General features: G+C 38.6%; 1 protein-coding gene across 6 annotated transcripts in view; it reads left to right on the top strand.

Moving 5' to 3' along the window:
* The window catches only part of tbx5a (T-box transcription factor 5a), a 33,585-nt gene extending 24,401 nt beyond the window's left edge, over window positions 1-9,184 (top strand). For 3 of the 6 annotated variants that reach the window (XM_021475995.3, XM_073949762.1, XM_073949763.1), the window contains 2 exons: window positions 3,357-3,577; window positions 5,096-5,675. In XM_021475995.3, the coding sequence (XP_021331670.1) occupies window positions 3,357-3,577; window positions 5,096-5,601 (727 nt within the window). In that variant the 3' untranslated portion in view covers window positions 5,602-5,675. 6 annotated transcript variants of the gene reach the window in all.
* Window positions 9,185-18,408: the final 9,224 nt, after the last annotated feature.

The following is an 18,408-nucleotide window of genomic DNA, read 5'->3' as shown; positions in this document are numbered from 1 at the left end:
GTTTTCAGCATTCTTCAAAATATATTTCTTTGTGTTCAATAGGATAAAAAACCACATGACTTCATGAAAATGAGTAAATAGTGTGTGTGTGTTTTCTTTTATTCCAACTTTATATATAGGATTTTCCATAAATGTAAAAATATCAGACATTTTAGAATATTAATGTACATTTTGACAGCTAAGGAGAGCGAAAGTAAACAAAGATCCAACATAATTGAAACAATTATTGATCCCCAAATATATATGATAAACAAACAAACAAATTAATTGATTAAACCCCAAATACATCCATTAAAAACAGATATTTAAAGAATGCTGAAAACCGGTAACCATTGACTTTCATTTGTATTTCCCACTATGGAAGTCAGTGCTTACCGGTTTTCAACATTCTTCAAAGTATCTTATTTGTGTTCAACAAAATAAATAATCCACATAACCACAGGAGGGCCAGTAAATAGTGAGAGTGTGTGTTTTTATTTCCAAAAATGTAAAAATATCAGACATTTCAGATTATTATTGAACATTTAGACAAGTAGAAAGAGACAGAAAGTGAACAAGTATCCAAAATAATTGTGACAATTTTTGACCAGCAAATATATCTGATAAACAAACCAATAAATTGAACCAAAAATATATACATTAAAAAGAAGATACTTTGAAGAATGCTGAAAGCTGGTAACCATTGACTTTCATTTGTTTTTTCCCCACTATGGAAGTCAATGGTTACCGGTTTTAAGCATTCTTCAAGGTATCTTCTTTTGTATTCATAGAATAATGAATCCACTTGACCATATGAGGGTGAGTAAATAGTGAGTGTGTGCTTTCTTTCCTCCAAAAATGTAAAAATATCAGACATTTCAGATTATTATTGTACATTTTGACAAGTAAAAAGAGACAAAGTCAACAAGGATCCAAAATGATTGTGACAATTACTGACCCCCAAACATATGTATGAATATATAAATAAAATATACATAAATAAAACTTTAAAAAAAGCTTGTGAAATAAGAACAATTGTTTAAACACCATATTAAAGCCTGGGCACATGAGCTGTCACATATTAATGAAATGAACTAGCATCCAGTATGCAGCGAGTTTCCACATATTCAAAGAGAGAACCCCAAATATTCTAAAGGTTTTTGTAAGAACCCTTCAGCCAGTGTCTAATTCTCTCCAGTAAATGAGATTTTAGTGTGAACTGCCCCTTTAAAAGAGAAATGACTGCATTATTAAGGCAGAGACTGAAGAGACTCCCCCGCGCCGCTCTGCTGAAGTCAAAGGTCCTGATATGCTATCTGTCCTGCTCTGTCAAACGCTGAGACGGAGCGGGTCTGCTCTTACTTAAACTCAGACTGGGAAACAGGTCAGTGGTTCAAAAGAAAAGCCGAGGTATCAATGCAAAGTGCCACTTATGACTTTCACTGATTAATTGGCATGGAAGAGAGAAACCCTCCCGCCGCAGACAGATGGAGAAGAGATCACTGCTGCGAGACTTCAGACATGATTCACTCACGATTAAAGAAATCCTAAATAACTGTTAAACTGTTATTCTGGTGTAAATCTCTGATCTTTGATTTGTTGGTTTGATTAATAAATGCTGTGATCAATTATTTTTCTCTGATGGAGTTCTGCCAGGAGATTTCAGACTCTTTCCTACAGTGAGATTCAGCTGATGAGCGTCAAACTAAGAGCCAATAGGAGCGCAGAATGTTATGAGTGGGAAATCACAGCCAATAAGAGCACAGAATCTGATGACACAATCAGAGCCAATAGACTAGCTGTGGTATTTCTGTGCAAGCTACAATCAACTAGAAATAATAATAATAATAATAATAATAATAATAATAATAAAATAATAATAATAATCGGCAGCGCAGTGGCGCAGGAGGTAGTGCTGCTGCCTTTCAAAGCAGAAAGGTCGCTGATTCGAGCCTCAGTTGGTGTTTCTGTGTGGAGTTTGCATGTTCTCCCCGTGTTGGCGTGGGTTTCCTCCGCGTGCTCCGGTTTCCCCCACAGTCCAAACACATGCACTATAGGGGAATTTGGTAGGCTTAATTGTTTATTGTGTATTTGTGTGAATGAGTGTGTATGGATGTTTCCCAGAGATGGGTTGCAGCTGGAAGGGCATCCACTGTGTAAAATATGTGCTGGATAAGTTGGTGGTTCATTCCTCTGTGGTGACCCCAGATTAAAAAAGGGACTAAGCTGAAAACAAAATTAATGAATGAATATTAATAATAATAATAATAATAATAATAATAATAATAATAATAATAATAATAATAATAATAATATAATGATAATAATAACAATAATGATAATAATAAATAATATTAATAATAATGATGATGATGATAATAAATAATAATAACAACAATAAATATAATAATATTACATTATAATAATGACCATAATAATAAATAATAATAATACCAAATAAATAATAATGATGATGATCATGATAATGATGATAAATAATAACAATAACAACAAATAATTATAATATTACTAATAATAATAATGATAAAAATAATAATAATGATGATGATGATGATAAATAATAATAACAATAAATAATAATAATAATAAATAATAATGATAATAATAATAAATAATAATAAATAATAAAAATAATAACAATAATAATAATAATAAATAATAATGATGATAATAATAATGATATTATTAATAATAATAATAATAATAATACATTTCATGGGAATCAAGATCTTAGACTGAAAGACAGCATGTAATTTATTGTGTTTATATGAGCATCAGTACTCAAATTATTGACCTTAATCTAAATAACCCAGTAATATGATTTAGGTATTTATGCGAGTTGCTTTTAGAATGTTCCTGTTTTACATGTTATATCACAAACATCCATTAATGTCATTACATCACCAAGCTCTCCAATGTTTCCTCCTGATTTTCATGTCATCTCAAAACTCCACATCTATAATCCTCTATCTAGAAACACATCTAGAAACACTCTAATGGCTAATGGACAGACGGCTGCTTCTCACTCAGGGCTGCTGTTTATGCTAATGATATGGAGAGATGGGCACTAGTGGGCGGGGCTTTCCCCCTCTGATTACACATACAAAGGGAGAATGTCAATCACAGAGTTTCTGCATCAAGTCTGATTAACACAACACAGTTAATTCATGTTGATCATCAGAGGCTGCTGGAGAAACTCACACACTGCTGACACACACACAACTGGGGTTAAAGTCCTTATAAAACTGATCTCTGCATTATATGTCCACTTTAATCATATTAAAGTCAGAGTATTGGTGTCCACATACTGCATGTGTGCCATGAAACACTATAAATGTCATTTCTGTCATCTCTAGCACTAAGGAGTACCCGGTGGTTCCTCGCAGCACTGTGCGGCAGCGTGTGGGCAGCAGTCAGAGCCCGTTCAGCGGAGACGTCCAGGGTCTGTCAGCGTCTGGAGCCATAAGCTCACAGTATTCCTGTGAGAACGGCGTTTCCAGCACATCTCAGGACCTGCTGCCTCAGTCCAGCTCCTACCACGAACACACACAGGACTACCACTGCATCAAGAGGAAAGGTGTGTACAGCTTAAGCCGGCCAGCTGTAATCAGCATTATGTTTGTTAGATGTATTACTGTTACTGACAGCCGATCTCACGAGGTAATGTAACTATCTAACCTATCGTCAGAAGAGTGGCTAATTCGTTCTAAATAAAACTATTTAATTTATATGAAGGCATAAGATTTTAAAAATAGGTGTGCCTCTAAACCACACACTGATACCTGATCCTCATTGAAGGATAAGCAAACCACACTAATATGTACGAATGAGATCATCAGATTAAGTTACGGACTGCAGTGAGATTGCGTTGGTTAATGAAAATGGTTCGGAAAGAATCTGAAATATTTATGATAATTATTCAATTGTAAATGTTGAAAAATAAGTATATGTATTTTTTAAAAGTTGTAGATTGAACTAAATTGGCCTTTAACCGCAAAGATCTTGTTATTAGCGCCACTGGTGGCCGTTCAGTGAACTGCAGATGGAATTTAAAGCTCATGCTTGCGCTCACACACACAGAAACAAAAGTCTACAGTCTGAGCTATAATTTGAATGAATTATTTTCTTTGCATGACACACTGACATTAAAGTACAGAACGGCCCTTACGTTATTATGCTGAACATTTTAATCATTAGTCTGGTGTGTCAGAGCACAGAAGAGAGACGAGAGAGAGCATGAAACATCTAGATTTTCCAGAGGCCTTCCCATAAATCACTCTACAGTCAGAGAACGTCTTGTTATTTCAGTTATTCACACACTGGCAACAAAAACATTTAAGTGAGTGTGTCACCACAAACTGCTAGTCCTTTGCATAATCAGCACTTGTTGTGTGTATTGCCTCTTTTTGTTCGAAATGCATTCTGGGTAAAAAAAAACACATCTTTCTAATGAATTCTATATAAAAAGTGTGTATTTCCAATGCATTTAGAATAAAAAGTGTGTATTTCCAATGCATTTAGAATAAAAAGTGTGTATTTCCAATGCATTTAGAATAAAAAGTGTCTATTTCCAATGCATTTAGGATAAAAAGTGTCTATTTCCAATGCATTTAGGATAAAAAAGTGTGTATTTCCAATGCATTTAGGATAAAAAGTGTGTATTTCCAATGCATTTAGCATAAAAAGTGTGTATTTCCAATGCATTTAGCATAAAAAGTGTGTATTTACAAAGCATTTAGCATAAAAAGTGTGTATTTCCAATGCATTTAGGATAAATAGTGTCTATTTCCAATGCATTTAGGATAAAAAGTGTGTATTTGCAATGCATTTAGGATAAAAAGTGTGTATTTCCAATGCATTTAGGATAAAAAGTGTGTATTTCCAATGCATTTAGCATAAAAAGTGTGTATTTCCAATGCATTTAGCATAAAAAGTGTGTATTTCCAATGCATTTAGCATAAAAAGTGTCTATTTCCAATGCATTTAGGATAAATAGTGTCTATTTCCAATGCATTTAGGATAAAAAGTGTGTATTTCCCATGCATTCTGTGTAAAACATCTGTCAAACTCTGAAGTGTGTTTGTTGTATCTACAGTGGAGGACGAGTGTCCTGCAGGAGAACACCCCTATAAGAAGCCGTATGTGGAGAGTTCCTCCAGTGAGGATGATCACTACTACCGGCCCCTAAGCTACTCTCAGTCTCTGGGTCTGAGTGGCGGCGCCCCCTACAGGCCCGAGTCCAGCCAGCGCCAGGCCTGCATGTACGCCAGCGCCCCGCAGCCGCCTGAACCCGTGCCCAGCTTGGAGGATATCAGCTGGCCGGGCGTCCCCCCATACAGCGTCCCGCAGATGGAGCGTCTACCGTACCAGCATCATTTCTCTGCGCACTTCGCCTCCAGGCAGATGCCGGAAGCGCACGGCATGTACGCGAGCTCCGTGTCCCATCAGTGCAGCCCCAGCGGCGGGATCCAGTCGCCCAGCGCCGGCCTGCAGGGAAACGAGTATCTGTACGCTCACGGGCTGCAGCGCACACTGTCCCCGCATCAGTACCACACCGTGCACAGCGTCAGCATCATGCATGACTGGAACGAAGCCAGCTAACATGCAGATGCAGATTACAGCAGGGGTAAAGGAGCACTGGACACATCACACATGTCTCTTAGAATACAGACTGCTCTTTTATTGCATCTTTTTAAAATTAAAAACACATTAAAATGAAGCAGCAAACATTGTGCTTTTTAAGAATTAATAAATAAATTAAATGATTGAATAAAATAAAATAAAATCTGAATAAATAAAATAAAAATATATTAATTAATAAATCATTAACATATATAATTTAATTAATTAAAAATATTTATTCATTCATTTTCTTTTCGGCTTAGTCTCCTTATTAATCAGAGGTCGCCACAGCGAAATGAACCGCCAACTTATTCAGCATATGATTTACACAGCGGATGCCCTTCCAGCTGCAACCCATCTCTGGGAAACACCAATACACACTCATTCACACTCATACACTACAGATAATTTAGCCTACCCAATTCCCCTATAGCGCATGTGGTTGGACTTTAACCGGAGCACCCGGAGGAAACCCACACCAACACGGGGAGAACATGCAAACTCAACACAAGCACCAACTGACCCAGCCGAGGCTTGAACCAGGGACCTTCTTCCGTTGCCCCTAATTAAAAATATATGAATAACTAATAAATGTGTAATAAAAAATAAGGAGATTAAAATTTAATAAATAGATCAATTTAATTATGACATACCAGACAACTATATTTCTTGTAATATTTTTATTAAAAACACATTCAAATGAAGCAGCAAACAATGTGCATATTAATAATGGCAATGAAAATAAAATGATAATAAATAAATAAACAGAAGATTAAAATGGGCAATATATGAGAATTACTAAAATAGAAAAATATAAATACTTAATTTATTTTATTAAAAAATATAAATAATAAATTATTAAATTAAAATAAATAAATATAAGTTAACATTTTTAAGAAATAAATCATTCAATTATGACATACCAGATAAATATATTTCTAAAATTCAGAGACATGTTGGTCATCATATTTCTAATCATAATAGTGTTAATAACTCATCTTTAATAACTGATTTCTCTTATCTTCATCATGATGACAGTAAATAATATTAGACTAGATATTCTTCAAGACACTAGTGTTCAGCTTACAGTGACATGTAAAGGCTTCACTAGGGTAATTAGGGTAAAGTTAGGGTAATTAGGCAAGTCATTGTATAACAGTGGTTTGTTCTGGAGACAATCCAACACTAATATTGCTGAAGGGGTGAATAATATTGACCTTAACATGAGTTTAACACTATTAAAACTGCTTTTATTAGAGGAAATATTGTGAACATTTCCTTACTTTAAAATATTGCTTGAGAAATATTTATAAAAGAATGAATATTTTACAGAAGGGCGAATAATTAACCTTTGAGAATAATGGTGATGTGTTCAGTGCTGTTTAACCCGCTGTATTTACACCTTTTATACCTACAGCTTGTGTCAGGATCATCATCAGTTTGGTCTGCTGAGATTGCAATGTGAAAACTGACTGCGAGACACAAGGACAGAGACGTTTTATATCAAGACTGAAAACGTTATAAGGAAACTAATCCAGTTTTATAGTCTCTTTTCTTCCCCATTTCATTATTGGAGATGTTTTCCACATTGTACTTTGGAAGTATGAGGTGCGATGTGTTTAGGATGGTTTCTGTTAACTTGTAGAATAATGGGAAAAATGAAACAGAGCTTCATTCGTCTGTCCAACCACAACAGATCTGCTCACACTGCAGGAAAATGCCTCACTAAGAGTTTTACTCTCGTTTCTAGTCCAAATATCTATGAGATGTTAAATCGTGAAGCATTTTCTGGACAAGCAGAGAGTATTGTGTTGTATTTAGAAACAGTGAGTCTAAATAAAGTGAGTTTTTCATTAAAACAAGCAGAATAATCTGACAATGGGGAAAGCAGAATAATCAAATTATGTCTACATTATTTCACTTCCCCGACTGTCAGATTATTCTGCTTGTTTTGATGAGAAACTCTCTTCATTTTGACTCATTATTTCTGAAAATATATTTGTTGCTTGTCTAGAAAATGCTTCTTGATTTAAAAATCTTTAGATATCTGAAGTAGACATGAGAGTAAAACTCAAAGTAAGAGAAGCATCTCCTGCAGTGTAACCCTTAAAGACCTAGAGCTTTGGAGATTTGTGTTCGCCTGTATTTCTGTTGTTGTCTTCAGCAGTCTTATTCTTATTTCAGCATCAAGTGTCATATATCCTCTTAAACAGAAGAGCCTGACGTTTGATGTGGGCATACATGCAAGACATTTTACTCTGTGATCGCTCAGATTTCCCCAATACAAACAGTCTATGTTCACTGGTTGAAAACAGTTTGGGGTATTGGGACGATGCATCAACAACCCAACAACTCATGCCATATCTCAGACCATGTCCAAATGGGCCACTAAAGAGCTGAGGATGTCTTCTTTATGTCACTGTTTGAATGGAACAGATCGGATCAGCAGTTCTTAAATGTTTATCAATAACACTTACTTTAGCCGTGAGAAGATGTGCGGGTCTTTAAGGGTTAAAGGGATAGTTCACTCAAATGTACTCATTTATTCACACTCGAGAGGATGCAAACATGAATATCATTCTTCTGTTGAACACAAAACAAGATATTCTGAAGAATGTTGGAGAAACAGCCATGACATCAACAGTACAGACAAAAAAAAGATGCTTTTCAGTTCGGGTTAGGGTTAGTTTTACTTGATTCTTCAGAATATCTCCATATAACGAAACAGAATTGGAACAAGCGGACGATGAGCAAACGAAGGCTGAATGTTCATATCTTGGGTGAACTGTCTCTTTAAGCTCAGTGTTTTACTTGGTGAATGCAGATTTTATTCAGGGATATATTACTTTTGTTTTGTCTTTAGAGAATCATTTATGTATCTGTGTCTGTAAATTAGCATTAAGTCTTTGATAGACTCTTTAAAAAAAAGCTGGGTTGTTGTTTCTGCAACTAAATATTGGGTGAAAAATCATTGAGATCATTTTATTTCATTTAAATTACAATTGAGCATATCCATATTTGACCCACCGTTACAGCAGCCCAGCGTTTTTCAGAGAGTACAATAGTCTGTGAGATGAATTGGACAAACAAGCACTTTTAATCCTCTAGATGATCTGGACTCATGAATCAGCACTCTAAACACAGCAGATTGTTAGACTAATAGTACTTATAAGCTAACGCTCTCAATATTTCTATATCTTCTGGACATCACAGACTCTTGAACTGCTAGAAGCTGAAGCATCTCTGCTATGGAAATGTTGATTTTGGACACTCGTAGTCAGCAGATTTTTCCTGTTAATAGTATTTATTTTTCCTGTATTATAAAACTTTCTTTCCCTTTAATCTCTGTTTGCTAGGTTGACTTTTCGACAATTGTTTTTCATCTTCATTTTGAGTTTGGTAGTCAAACATGTTTGTTTTTTTGTTTAAAAAAAAAAGGAAGAAATGAGCTGGGTTTGGTTTCAGATGTGTATGAATTACTGTCCAGACACACAACAGGAATTACAGAGCTGTACATACAACAACATGTACATAGAAAGCTGAATAAATGTCAAAGACTTTACCTGGAATTCTGAATTTATTGAACGCAGCTCAACAACGCCATACCACAAACACATTAACACTTACGTTTCATTTAGTCACTTATAAAGACCTTAACCTACATGACCTTATTGGAGCTATAGAATAAAAAAGCTCATCATCACACTAAACATGCTGGGTCAATATGGAGAAATCCAAATGTTGGGTTATTAAGTGGCATTTAACTTTTGTGAGTTGTGTTGCAGGATTATCTGCTGTCATGGCTTTGCATTCAATAACTGGGATTATAATGAAAGTCAATAGGACAAAAACAGCACCAACGGGGAGTCAGTCAGACAGAGTGTTGATAAGTTCAAAGAATTTCCCCCAAAATATGTGTCAAAATAAGATTTGTCAGCAAAAATCATCACATTTGCTGAAATACAGAGAAAGCCGAGGCCATGTTAAGACTCATAATCAACCCAGAGTGGATGAAAATGACCCAACAGCACACAGAAATTTAATTGAATTGAAATATTAACCCAGCACTGGGGTTGTCTATAAAATGTGTTAAGCTTTTTTAAATATTAACAAATTAAAATGAAGTGACTACGAATTAAATGTACTCCCTATTCACTCTAACATTTACAGTTTCGATCTTCTGAATAAAAGAAGATATTTTGTAGAATGCTGAAAACCTGTAACCACTGACTTCTATAGTGGGAAAAACAGACACAATGGAAGTCAGTAGTTACAGGTTTTCAGCATTCTTTAAATGATCTTCTTTTGTGTTCATCATAATAAAGAAACAGGGGCGGCACGGTGGTGCAATGGGTAGCACAATTGCCTCACAGCAAGAAGGTCTCTGGTTTGAGTCCAGGCTCGGTTAGTTGCTGTGTGGAGTTTGCATGTTCTCCCCGTGTTGGCGTGGGTTTCCTCCGGGTGCTCCGGTTACAGTCCAATCATGCGCTATAGGGGAACTGATCAACTACACTGGCCATAGTGTATGAGTGTGAATGAGTGTGTATGGGTGTTTCCCATTGATGGGTTGCAGCTGGAAAGGCATCAACTGCGTAACACATGCTGGATAAGTTGGTGGTTCGTTGTGCTGTGGTGACCCTAGATTAATAAAGGGACTAAGCTGAACAGAAAATGATAAACAGGTAGAGGTTGATTTTTAGGTGAACTATCTCTTTACAGTTTATTTGAATACATTGCTTTCAGAGAACATCCTGTATTTTGCATCAGATATTAATGATAGAGAAGACAAATTAGCAATTGTGCAGAAAATCCTGAGGATTAAAGAGGGTTTAAGCAACAATCACAGGCCTCTCTGTAAATCTCCAACACGTCAGCCTTGAGAAAACAGACCATTCTGAGCCATTGTGGAGTTAACCATTGACCTCTAGTGGCAGGCAAACATGTAGATGTGAAAAAGATGAGTGTTTTGGGGGTAAAATGACAAATAGAGAAGCGTAGGCTGTGTTTTGGTTTAGTGAAACTGTAGGATTAGGCTAAACTGATAAAGTGTGATAAGGAAAAACTTTACATCTGCAGATGGAGGTGTACTGCGCTGATCGCTTTCTGATGACACTCCTGCAAAAGCTCCAGAAATTAAGCTGAAAGTGAACATTGATTTCACAAATATAACAGCAGATTTACTTATACAGTTCCATGATTCACCAAAACATGGAGGTAATCTGATACTATTTGATGATATAATCAGTGATATGATATTTGTTGATGCTCACAAAAAAATTCCTTGATACAATTAAAATTTAATGGAAATTCATTCATGTTTCATCAACTTAGTCCCTTTATTCATCAGGAGTCACCACAGCGGAATGAACCACCAACTGTTCCAACATATGTTTTACACAGCAGACGCCCTTCCAGCTGCAACCCAGTACTGGAAAACACCCACACACACTACGGCCAGTGTAGTTGATCAGTTCCCCTATAGCGCATGTGTTTGGACTGTGGGGGAAACCGGAGCACCCGGAGGAAACCCACGCCAACACGGGGAGAACATGCAAACTCCACACAGAAACACACACTGACCCAGCTGAGGCTCAAACCAACGACTTTATTGCTGTGAGGCCACAGTGCGACACCGCTGAGCCACCAGGTCAACTTTACTAGAATATTGATCAGTTCAATTCAAGTGTATTTGTATAGCGCTTTTCACAATAACTATTTCTCCACAGCAGCTCAACGAAAGGTGTGCGGAATCACGTTACAAACTAATATAGTAAAATATGGCGTGACTTATTTACAATAATAATCATGCACAATCGCAACCAAGGCAAGTAAGATATACATTTATATACAACTAATGTTGATGTTTCTAAATTCTGTGTCAATTTCATATTCCGGATCACCCCGGGGTGGAGTTTAAGGACACGCCTCTTGTTACAACATTAAATGTTTTCATACAAATAAAATAGTACAAATTAGCCACTTTCTGAGAATAGGTAAAATAGTTACGTTTCCTCGTAAGATTGGGCCGATATACTGTGAAATGAATTGAATGCAGTAAACTTATATCGCATAATTATTGTACATTTGGTCAGGTTAGCAGCTAATTCGTACAAACTTGATTTCAATTGTGTGAAAATTTACAATATAAGGAGGCGTGGCACCAAACCCCGCCCCTAAACCCACTGTAGATGAGCAAAAAAACTAAAAGTTACAAATGAGATCGTACAAATGAATACAAATTAGCAATTAAATCAAAAACATACGAACTGCCATGATCGCATTGAGCACGAGAACGTGTTCGCTAAATACGCAGATGGAGAGCCAAAATAAAAGTCCACGTGAAGCAGACGTTGCAGAGACGTTTATTTCATTATGGTGATTTACTTCCAACTTAAAGTGAATAGTGATGGGGGTGGGGCTTTCATTTGCGCATCATTAATAGAGTATATTAATATGCAGTTGCTATGGAAACCTTCAGGTTGCTTTCAACAGAGGGAGCCAATCCAAACACGGAAGCACTGAGAGTTTATTGAAGATTTCCACAACAGACACCTTTACCAGCTGATTAACATGCGCAGATTCATCATCACCTGAAGAATCAGGATGTGAGAGTGATAAATAAACAGGTGGCTCACTGGTCAGCACTGTGTCCTCAAAGCAAAAAGGTCAGTGGTTTGAGTCCCGGCTGGGTCAGCTGGAGTTTGCATGCTCTCCCCGTGTTGGCGTGGGTTTCCTCCGAGTGCTACAGGGGAACTGATCAACTAAATGTAGTGTATGAGTGTGTGTGTGTGTGTGTGTGTGTGTGTGTGTGTGTGTGTGTGTGTGTGTGTGTGTGTGTGTGTGTGTGAATGAGTGTTTCCCAGAGCTGGATTGCAGCTGGAAGGGCATCCACTGTGTGAAACATATGCTGGAATTGTTGGCGGTTCATTCCACTGTGGCGAGCCCTGATGAACAAGGGGACTCATCTGAAGGAGAATGAGTGAGCGGATGTAGATGTCATGCGGACTCTAACAGGTGATTGGTGGTCTCAGTAATATGCAAATAATGACATCACGTTATGTTAATTTGATTGATTGCTCGTTCTACATATAGAGTAAGAGTGTGTGACGTGTGGAAGGGCCAGAATGAGTGTGTATTAGTGTTTGGTGGATTCTGTGACCCCTTTGATCTGACGGATGATCCTCTCTGGACAACCTGCTCCTACGCCTGCAGTCGGACCCTGAGCGGCCCCCGAAATTCATTAACCCTGCAGCCCTGCGGCCCCGGCCCGTACACACTGCTTAGCGGCTGATTGATGAGCGCACCCCCCCACACATCTTCCGATCAGACAAACATGTGTGTGTGTGTGTGTGTGTCTGTGCATGTATCTCTGCATGTGCTTGTCTGTATCTGCGTGTGCGCATGTGTTTGTTTGAGTCTAAAGGTGTGTGTGTGTGTGTGTGTGTGTGTGTGTGTGTGTGTGTGTGTGTGTGTGTGTGTGTGTGTGTGTGATTCTGGGTCTGAGTCTGTGTGTTTGGAAGTGTGCATGTGTGTGCGTGTGTGAACGTGCATATGTCTGTGCATGTGAGTGTTTGAGTCTAAGGACGTGTGTGTTTGTGTGTGTGTCTGGGTCAGCATATCTGCATGTGTGTGTTTGAGTCTAAAGATGTGCGTGCATGTCTGTGCATGTGTGTGTATTGTCTGTGTGTGTGTGTCTATACATGCATCTGTGTGTCTGCATGTCTGTGTATTGTGTTTCCAAGTCTCTGTGTGTGTGTGTGTGTGTGTGTGTGTGCGTGTCTAAGTCTGCGCATATGTAAATGTGTGCGCGTGTGTCTGCATATGTGTGTCTGGGTCTGTGCATGTGTGTGTGTGTGCATTTGTGTTTCTAAGTGTGTGTGTGCAAGGATGTGGATGTGTGTGTGCGCTTGTGTGTATGCGCATGTGAGTTTGTGTACATATGTGTGTTTGAGTCTAAGAATGTGTGTGCGTGTGTGTGTCTCTGCATGTGTGTTCGAGTCTAAGGATGTGTGTGTGTGTGTGTGTGTGTGTGTCTGTGCATGTGCATGTATGTGTGTGTGTGGCTGTGCATGTGTCTTAGTCTGTGCATGTGTGTTTGAGTCAAAAGATGTGTGTGTGTTTCTGCGTGTGTGTGTCCGGGTCTGTGCGTTGGCGTCTGTGCATGTATCTGTGTGTGTGTTGCGCTGTAGAGAGTAACACTACAGGTCTCTGCAGACTCAGTGTGAGTTTATTTTTGCGTGTAATGGAAGATGCGCTGATGCAGGAATGAAGACAGCAGTTGAGGAAATCACATCTTCTACATCAGCATCAGCGAAATCATCAGCTCTAATCAATGACCCTCACACACACACACACACACACACCGCTGGAGTAAATGAAACAGTCAGAGAGCAGTGGTGCAGTGCTGACGTTCACATTAATATCCAGAGATGGAGAAGAGGCCGGCGCAGCACAGATCTACAAGAGCAGATACAGAGGGACGCTGGAGAAATGATGAACTACTGGAGCCCGAGTCTGAAAAGAAAACAAATCACTGTCACATCCTGCATGAGCACAGAGAAACCCAGAGAACAAGAGCATTCCAGAGGGAGGGAAAACCAGAGGGGGATTACTTTATTAAGATGTAGTGAAATGCGGCCCGCTCCTGACGGATGACTAGTTCAAAAAGCACGAGTTCCAGAGGCAGATCCGTCTGCAGGAGTCACACAGCTGCTCCAACACTGAACCACAGCACTCAGAGCTGACATCAACACAACGGCTGAAGCACACACTGCGCTCTATATAGTGTGTGAGAAACAGTGTGTGAGTATAGGACTTAACAGTATACAAGAATTACCCGGATGATCTTAATGATTCTGTAATGATCAAACACTACACTGCACCGTGACAGAATCTATGAACGTGAACTAACACAACGGACTCAAGACGACTCAAGGGTTGATCATGTTTCTTTACAGGTGTTTGTTTTTTCTGAACACTTCCTGAATGTATAAGTGGGTTAAACTCGCTCAGTTTGAGGCAGGAACCGGCGGACGTGCAACAACTTTAACAGTGAGGTAAACACAGAACAAAGCTTTCCATCCAGAGCTCCTTCATGCGACTCCACACTTGTAAACAATCACTCCATTGGGCTCCGCACGGCTCTTGATCCTACCCAGACTCATCAGCGCTACCAAGCCGACCAATCACAGAGCTTGCATTATGCTTCGTTATGACGTGTAGTTAAATTTTTTGAGCGGTTTGCATCAACGTCGCCGATGGCTCGGTGTAGGGCTATGTGTCAACGCGTGGGCTGCACTGTAGCATATGCATGCGCCTGACGCAGAAGTATAAATCAGCCTTCAATACTACTCACATTCACACTCTAATCAACACACTTTCTTCGAGTAGTAAATTAACATTCAAACGTACTACATGCTTAATTAGGCAATTTCAGACGTGTATTAAGGAACTGGTAAAAGGCAGGAGTTAACAGTAATGAATCTGACTGTCTTTAGAGGAGTGTGTGTTCAATATTATCTGTTCATCTGCCTCTGAGAGATGAGTACAGCTGCAAGTGTTGATTTGTTTACAGTGGTAACCAAGGAAACACTATACTTGCGTCACAATTCACACACTACACTACACACCTACACACTCACCCGTGTAGTGCTTGAGTTTAGTGTCCTTTCAGAAGTGACATTACCATCATTTGTCAACCAGAAATTCAAATAGTTCCCAAGTCGATTTATAATGGTTAATAAGTCAAATCTAAGAAATAGTACAGCTCCTCCCCTTCATCATCATCATCATCAGAAGCTCCTCCCCTTCATCATCATAAGCTCCTCCCCTTATCGTCAGAAGCTCTTTCTCTTCATCATCATCATCTCCTCCCCTTCATCATCATCATCATCTCCTCCCCTTCATCATCATCAGCTCCTTTTCATCATCTTCATCTCCTCCTCTTCGTCATCATCATCAGCTCCTCCTCTTCGTTGTCATCATCATCATCATCATCAGCTCCTCACCTTCATCATCATCATCAGCTCATCATCATCATCATCATCTCATTCTCCTCTTCTTCATCATCATCATCATCATCATCAGCTCCTCCTCTTCATCATCAGCTCCTCTCTTTCATCATCAGAAGCTCCTCCCCTTAATTGTCATCAGCTACTCCCTTTATCAGCAGATGCTCCTCCCCTTTATCATCAGTTCCTCTCCATCATTAGCCCCTCCCCTTTATCATTAGAAGCTCCTCCTTTTATCCTCAGAAACTCCTCTTTATCATCAGCCCCTCCCACTCCCCTTTACCCTCAGCCCATCCCAATTGTCATTAGCCCCTCCCATTCATCATAAGAATCTCCTCCCCTTCATCCTCAGCCCATCCTCTTCATCATCATCATCAGCTCCTTCCCTTTAACCTCAGAAGCTGCTCTCCCTTGTAATCAGCTCCTCCCCTTTGTAATCAGTTCCTCCCCTTTATCCTCAGAAACTCTTCTTCTTCATCAGAAGCTTGTTCCCTTTGTTATTAGCCTCTCCACTTTGTTGTTAGCTCCTCAACCTCATTAGCTCCACCCCGTTGACGTTAGCTCCTCCCCTTCATCAGCTCCTCCCCTTTATCCTCAGAAGCTCTGTCCCTTCGTCATCAGCCCCTCCCCTTTGTCATGAGCCCTAACCCTTTATCAGCAGCCCCTCCCCTTTATGATCAGCTCCTCCCCTTTATCTTCAGGTTTTGCCTCTAACTTTAAATGAATGAGCACAGACGCAGCCTTACTGTGCTCATATGAAGAGATTCGTTTATTTGCGTAACTAATCTACTGAGTAGCTTATATGCACAGCAAAATGTAAATACTTTCATAATAATTGTCATAACTGCATAAGGTCTTCCATCTCTCTTTGTAAAAAGTAAATAATCATATGAAGTCGGGTCCGTGAGTTCAGTGAATGGTTACAGCCAGACTCGTCTGCAGATTTCTGATTGGTCTCTCAGTAAAGTGAAGTCGGGGTCAGACAGCGAGTGGACGGAGCGGAGAGCTGATCTGATAGCAGGTTTTCTGTGAAGCGCTCCGGTGTTTCAGCAGAGACATGCATCAGCTGGATCTGCAGCTCTCAGGCTTTCAGCACCGGCACAGAGAGGAGCTGGAGTGTTGAGAGGCTTAAAAACAGCCAGAGGACTTACAGATATCAGAGCGCACGCTCCTGCCAGAGACTGAACCACTGCTGTTACTGTGAAAGGGGCAGTTCACACACTAATGAACACGCTATCATCATGAGCTGCGTTTACATCAAAGATTTACACGCAAAACTGTAATATCACATTAAATAAAGCAGCGTTTCCATCCACTGACACACAAAAGAGAAGAAAATCACCACTTTAAACCAGAGCACACACACACACACACACACACACACACACACACACACGAGTCAGAGGAATGAGGTGGAGTGCTTTGAGAGAAGCCACTGTGCTCTTTTTCTTCTCTAATAACAGACTAAAGGCATTGAACTAATTGATTTGCAGTGTAAACTTTAAGTTATTCTTTATTATTTCATGTTTTAATTGCAGTTTCTACACTCTCAAAATCATTCAGCATAAATCCACAGATTTTTTTATAATGTTTTTGTGTTTTTCTGTGGGTGAAATGACTTGCCTTTACATGTGTGGTGTTTACCTGTCGCATCTAAAATCTTATGGACAGCACGAGGCACGTTGCTTCCTTCATAAATGTCCTTGTTCTTTGTGCTCTTGTGGCGTCTGTCATTGCAAGGCAACCATAAACCATTTTCTCAGATTATGCAAACTGACAAGCCCTCGCTTCAGCTCTGATATAAGCTTTAGTTTGAGCGCGCTGCGTTAGTCTGAGGTAAAAGTATGAAGCTGATTGGTCAGTTCTAGTCACATGACTTCTATTGCTCCCTATTTGTGCACGCAGGATTTCCGCCTCCATTGGAAATGATGAATTTGCGTGCACAAGTATTTGAAAGACTACTTAACGGGACTTTGGTATAATACATATATATTACGGCTGCATAATATACCGTTTCAGCTAAGGCAAAAAATAAATTATCACAATTTAATGTTTCATATCATTCGTTATCGATATTTATTGAATATATTTTAACAATTAAATTTATGAATATTAGGATTTACTTTTTATTTAAACTTATCAACATTATAAAGGCAAAGAGTTTTAATAGTGAGAGATAAAAGTGAGAGATAAAAGTGAGAGACTCTTAAAGTTGATGAATAAAATGTTATAAAGTGTGTGTGATGGTGAAGGTAGATCAACATCTGTCAGGTGTGAATAATAATTATCAAAAACACTAATTACGATCATTAAATCACATGTGTTCGGTCAATAAATATTAATATATTTATATATTTCCCAGCCCTAGTTTTAGCATCGATAATGCAATGTGCAAATCTGCAATAGTCACATCGCTGAAGTAAGGTTGGATTATAACTAATCAGGAACCACAGTTCAGAAGATGGGAGGTTTACCCATAATCTAACAGCATGAAAGATTTTAACGTAAAATTATTCATTCATGCCAAACAGTTAATTAAGACATATTGTAATATTTTATTAACAATATACAGTTAAAGTCAGAATTATTCGCCCCTCTTTCAATTTTTCTTTCTTATTTACATATTTCCTAATGATGTTGAACAGATTCAGGAAACTTTCACAGTATTTCCCATAATATTTGTTCTTCTGGAGAAAGTCTGATTTGTTTTATTTCGGCTAGAATAAAAGCAGTTTTTAATTTTTTTTAAACCATTTTAAGGTCAATATTATTCGCC

This window comes from Danio rerio, chromosome 5, assembly GCF_049306965.1.
Source record: "Danio rerio strain Tuebingen ecotype United States chromosome 5, GRCz12tu, whole genome shotgun sequence".
In the NCBI taxonomy this organism is placed as follows: domain Eukaryota; kingdom Metazoa; phylum Chordata; class Actinopteri; order Cypriniformes; family Danionidae; genus Danio; species Danio rerio.
The sequence above is the reverse complement of the archived record's forward strand: the minus strand, read 5'-3'. Positions and strand labels throughout refer to the sequence as shown.